At 47.8% G+C, this 5,701-nt stretch overlaps 3 protein-coding genes across 3 annotated transcripts; 1 reads left to right on the forward strand and 2 right to left on the reverse strand.

The window, feature by feature from the left end:
* On the reverse strand, positions 1-1,400 carry T310_8413 (Integral membrane protein Pth11-like protein; the record flags this gene model as incomplete). The annotated part of the gene is made up of 6 exons (XM_013468803.1): positions 1-371; positions 431-507; positions 570-943; positions 991-1,058; positions 1,118-1,154; positions 1,209-1,400. 6 exons carry the CDS (start codon positions 1,398-1,400, stop codon positions 1-3), a joined length of 1,119 nt encoding a protein of 372 aa, XP_013324257.1.
* A 1,173-nt stretch (positions 1,401-2,573) lies between these two features.
* T310_8414 (uncharacterized protein) lies at positions 2,574-3,037 on the forward strand (the record flags this gene model as incomplete). Its single annotated transcript, XM_013468804.1, has 2 exons — positions 2,574-2,676; positions 2,718-3,037. The coding sequence occupies 2 exons, from the start codon at positions 2,574-2,576 to the stop codon at positions 3,035-3,037; spliced, it is 423 nt and encodes a 140-aa protein (XP_013324258.1).
* A 476-nt stretch (positions 3,038-3,513) lies between these two features.
* On the reverse strand, positions 3,514-4,677 carry T310_8415 (Efflux pump antibiotic resistance protein; the record flags this gene model as incomplete). Its single annotated transcript, XM_013468805.1, has 3 exons — positions 3,514-3,871; positions 3,931-4,405; positions 4,533-4,677. The coding sequence occupies 3 exons, from the start codon at positions 4,675-4,677 to the stop codon at positions 3,514-3,516; spliced, it is 978 nt and encodes a 325-aa protein (XP_013324259.1).
* Positions 4,678-5,701: the final 1,024 nt, after the last annotated feature.

Raw genomic sequence — 5,701 nt, forward strand, 5'->3', positions numbered from 1 at the left:
TCAAACGATATTTGCTCCCAATTTCTGTTGGTCTGAAGTCCACTTCTGCAACACAATATGCTCACCGCTGCCATGAGAGGCATCGACGCTAATGTCGTGCTTGATATAGATGTTCCGCGTACTGTGATCGTTTTGGCTGCCAGGGAGCCGAGCCCAGGATGGCTCAGATCCGGTGCGTGGGTCAGAAAGCCCAGAAGGTGATTCGAAGAGCTGTGATTTCTTCGAGCGCACCGACCGGAGCAGCGAAGTGATCCGTGAGAAGCCTTCAAGGTGGACTTGCCGAAAGAATAAAGGTGTCGAGGGAAGGCAGGAGCAAATAACAGCTAGAAGGGGTTCCAGGGCGTTGAAGATGAGGGCCGGTACAGTGGTGTCTTTTATACAGTCAGTCAGGACGTTGCGAGCAAATTTCCGAATCAATTGTGTCACTTACATGTGAAATCAATCTTGTGTGGTGATCCAGGTGCGCCCTGGACGTAAGCGATCTTCAATATTCCCATCAGGGTAGCACTGATACCGCTAAGTTAGGCATATGCGTCGAGGCCCAATGCATAAGTATGGAGGACACTCACACAAATCCAATAAAGAAGGTCACGCTAACAGCTAGTTTCTTCTTGAAGGGGAGCTGAAGCCTCCAAATGAGCGGCTGAGGGAGACAAAAGAGTAGCACGTCGTGAACAGCGTTGAGTATTGAGGCTGAATAATCCAATCGGAAACTCGACCGGCACGGGTCTGTGAGGCTCCAGTTTCGTGAAAATGGTTGACACTGGAAACCATAGGCAAAGTACAATGCGATTGCCCAAAAGATCATCCACACCGTGAGTATCCAGATAGCAATACGAAAACCACAATTGTAAACGTCAAAAATCCGAGAAAGCAGAGCCAGGATTGACAGCTTGATGAAGGCGATGGAGGTAGTGTACGAATATATATTCACAACCTCCCACTGCCTATGATAGAAGAAGACCTCGGGGATTGAGAGCAAACACTTACCTTGGCTTGCATCACCTGTTCTTTTTGCGTCAAGGATAATATATGCTTCCCAATGCCATTCTTAACCTCTACAGTTCAAAGGTTAATAATCAAGTGATTCTCCCGACAGTGGGGAAAAATGCCATACCTCCCAATGTTGCTGCCATGAATGGTATGAGTGCTAGCTGAAAACGAATGAGCTATTTAAGCTACCAAGTGACCAGAAGAGCTCCACCTACAATGCCTGCTAGAGCCAGGTAATCATCGAGAGCAAACTTGGCTCGATGCATTCCTCTCGATACTAACCGTATGCAAATGAAGCATACTGCTAAGATGAAGAAGGCAATGGGGACACCATAGGCAGCAGCCTGCTGACTTTGGTGGATGTGTGCTTCTTCATATTGGATTTCGCTTGGAGGCAAGCTTGCCATGACAACAGGTTGGTATAATAATGAGCGGTTGTTCGCTTCGAAGAGGCTAGACTCAAGCCTGAAGATATAAAAGAAAAATAGAAACAAATACAGATAAACAAATAAATAAAAATTGAAGGAAAAAAGCAATTATTAAAAAAAAGCTTGGTTATGGGGAGTCACTGCTGATAAGTTGAGTGTTTGCCCAGCATTGATTTAGAAAACTGGGCGCCATATGCATTTTACAGCACAAAGAAACTGACAGGCGGGCCGCTTTGGACTATAGCTAGGCATGGTAAGGAATGGTAGGACTATCCTATTTGTCTGAGTACAGAGAATAAGAACCCAAGACTATTAAAAATGCATGGGTGAGTGGAAGTAAAAATTACCACTGAAATACAGGCCAAATACGGAGTACTCCGTATAGTGGAATTAAAGCTGAAGTGGGGGCCATGACCCACCCAGCCCTGGTCCGGCCCGTGGTAGGACGGCCCACGCATCCTGCTGGTCGATCCCCCAGACCCCGGTCTTGTCCCGAGGCTCCACTGCCCCCACTGCATGTTTACCTCATCCGGTATTTTTAGGGTTATTAAGAAATGCCCGAGTGATTTGCTTTAATAAAGACAACTGCATTGCTAGACAAAGATAATATATGTAATATAGGCTAGTTTATCAGGGATTTTCTTATTGTGTCTAGCCATATTGTCCAACGGTGGAGCAAATGAGGGCCTGCCACCTGTCAGCACCTGTTCTTGGGAAGACCAGGATAGCATGCGAGCAAAGTCATGATTATTGGCTCTTAAGCTTCTAATCCTTCTTACTTCTATCACCAAGGCATCTCAGCTGCATGCATCACCGTTTTCATACAGATTAGTCATCACTATTACCCTCTCATCTTGAGCCTAGGCTAGCAAATCAGGGCATATAATCATCAGCACAACCACACCACCCATATGCCCTAATTCTCATCAGCTGAATTAATGCATCCCCAATACCGCTGGTCACTGCTTATCAGCAGGGAACCCATGCAGTCACAGAAGCATGTCAGCCTCAGCTCTGGGCATGGGTTTCAAGCTATAATTATTGTTGCATACTTCCTATGTAATATTTCTGTAATCTACGAATTGGTTTGTCCTCTGATCTACGGAGTAGAATTAAACTCTTGTGTAAGGTTGCATGGCTCAGCTTTGCATCATGCACGTACTTGGATGGGACAAAAGAACGGCACTGTCCCATCATCGCCCCAAGCTTGCCTCACATTGTGATGTATCCGTAATCATCCTGTCTTTGCGAGCAGGTAACAGATACATTTACCTTACTTACTGAAAACTCCTTTAGACCGCCTCAAGACGGACTGCTCTGGCGCTCTTGAGACAAACTTGACTGTATTCGCCACTTTACTTCACCAGATAGGAGTTCATCAAAATAACAAAGAACTCCCATGGTTCTCGGTGACGCTGGCTGCCGTGGTCTTGTCCTACTTCACACTGGCAACGCGTTTCACCAAGACCGGGAACGCTGCTTTTGTGGCACCATTCGTGGGATCAAAGCATGCTTGGCTTGCACGATGGGGCTTCTTCCAATCCGCAGAAGCGGTTATTCAAGAAGGTCATGCCGATACAGAGACAGGCCATGGAAACTCACCGAAAATGATGTGATTGTTCTTCCGCACAAATACCTCGACGAGATTCGACGGCTGCCAGTCAGTCAGGCGAACTCTATGCAGGCCAATTTGGACAACATGCAGAGCAAATTCATCCATCTCGATGTCTTAAATACCACGCGCCTGTTCGTCACTATCTTGAAGCGGAAGCTGAATCCTCAGCTCAGCATCTTGATCCCGACCGTTCGGAAGGAGCTCGACGCCGCTTTTGCCAAAGAACTACCAGCGTCGATCAATGAAGAAGAATGGACAAGCGTCGTGGCGTTTGAGACGTTACGCCGGATTGTGGGCCGCGTTTCTGCTCGGATTTTTGGCGGCAAGGAACTTCGCGATGACGACAACTGGCTGCACACCGCCGAAGGATATCTCAACGACAGATAATAAAGGCGAAGGTAGTTGGCAGCGTTAAGACTGCTGATGTCAGTACAACTACAATGATGCGTGGCACTTTTGGGCGCTAGAAGCTGGCTCTTACAAAAAGATAAAAGCGCAACATATTCGGATGCCATGACTACGCAAGTGGCGAGGGGCAACGAGGGCCCGGTCTCCTTGGAACCACTCAATAAGAGCGAAAGCTATCACCAACAAGACCCAGCCGACAAGGAGGCCGATCGGTTGCGAGGAGCCCCATGACTGAGTGATGCCGCCATGTTGGAGAGCAAGTAGGTAGCAGATAAGTGAACCGATTTTTGTGACACTGCCAGGAATGTCCAGCTGCAGCAAAACTTCGCGCAAAGAGGCTCGAGCTGGATGGGCAGAAGGGGGTAACCGTAAAGCGAACAGCAATAGGACCATTGCAAGTCCACCAATGGGTAGGTTGATGTAGAAGCTTAAAATGAATTGTTACACGCAGGATCTTGATCAGAAAGGGGGTAGACATGCACTTACCACCATCTCCATGTAACGTCCGATGTGAAGGCGCCTCCAATGAGAGGACCAGTCACACTGGCGAGCGTAAATATAATGCCAGTCAGACCGTAAAAATACGGGGACCTTCTCTGGAGCGACAATATACGCCAAAATAACGTATGTCCCACCAATAATGCCGGCTCCGCCAGCACCTGCAACAGCACGTCCGGCAATAAAGCCCGGACTACTTTTGGATACGGCTGGAAAAGATCATCAGCGAATGCCAAAAGTAGCTGCTCAATGAGCTGGAAGGAATACCGCATCCAAGCGTTCCCAGTTCGAAGACCAAGATGGCAGCCAGAAACGCGTACTTTAAAGGACGGTACTTGTACAACTTCCCCCAGACGGATTGAAAGACAGACATTGTAAGAAAGAATGCCGAGCCATACCAACCCACATCGTTCAGACTGTGAAAGTCGTGGGTGATGCGAGGGATTGCGGTTGAGATGATTGTCTGCAACAGTCAATTGATGCGTCGAATTTCTTGAGATTACTCATTATGTCCAGAGATGTCTTCGTCGCGTTCGAGGTCAGTCAGCGAGACGGTATGAACGGGGGGCGACAGCGATGGCAGAACGCACCAGGAATGTGCTTAACAAAAGGGCCATGATCGTGATTGCTTGTCGAAAATCCGACATTTTTTTGGTCTAACTCCTCCTTCTTATCAGTCGTCTCCTTTTTATCAGGAGGCGAGTTTTGTGATGGTGGCTCCTCGGATGTCGCCATCGTGTGCCTGGTATTGAAGAGGATGGCTCAAGCTCAGTAGGCAGGTAAAAAGCGAGCAGCTTCCAAAACACAGGAGCTTCTTCGAGATACTGTACGAGGAAGCAAGAAACTTGAATGGACTAAGGTTCAATAAAGTACAACTTCTGCAGCCACACCGTGGTGATGATATTGTGCAAACAGCCTCTCCAAAAGGATATGAGCAGAAGGCAATTTTTCATACATGCTGAATACCCGGAGAGCGGCACTTGACCTGCATGCCCTAATCTGCAAATAACCCTAATCCCTGGCTATTCCTACCCTAGAATTTTAAACTGGAGGCATTACCTGGGCATCCTAGGTACACGCTGTCACATACTCCGTACTCTGTATGAATCACCCCTGAGCCATGCGACTCCCTGATCGACGTCCTCATCTGCTTTCAACCTGGCTGGAAAAGTGAAACTTGGCCATTAGCTCGACATAAAGAAAGATTTCTGAAGCCGCCTGGGTAACCATCAGCCAGAAGTATTTATTGGCAATGCGCAGATCACAACCCTTGGTCCACATGATCTGTCAACTGCCCAGTTATATTTTTTTCTACCCATATTACATTTGTAATATCACGTATTCTTCTTGGAGGGCAAGGGGAATAGGCAATAGTATACCCTGCAGCACCCAGTGTGCAGATAGGAGTAGACTAAGATTAATCCTAGTCGATATTCGCGAGTCAGGCTACTCAACGCGTCATTTCGGTGAGCAAGCTGTACCAAGCTGTACGGAGCCGAGCTGAGCTGAGGTGGAGGCGACATGCGATATCCATGTTAGGAAGTAGCCTTTCTGGCTTAGTGTTGCTCTGAAGTGTCGGATCGGCGGATATACAGCTTTACGGAGTACAGCCCGAATGCCATGTCGATCAATTTTGTTTGCTCTTTGACAGCATGCACTAGCAATAATATGTGGAGTGTGGAGTGCCTGTGCCACTGTCACTAGTCCGCTGTCACCCGAGGCGGACTATTTGGACGCACTCGGCCAAACTCGTTTGTTT

This window comes from Rasamsonia emersonii (assembly GCF_000968595.1).
Source record: "Rasamsonia emersonii CBS 393.64 chromosome Unknown ctg1118621760740, whole genome shotgun sequence".
Taxonomy (NCBI): domain Eukaryota; kingdom Fungi; phylum Ascomycota; class Eurotiomycetes; order Eurotiales; family Trichocomaceae; genus Rasamsonia; species Rasamsonia emersonii.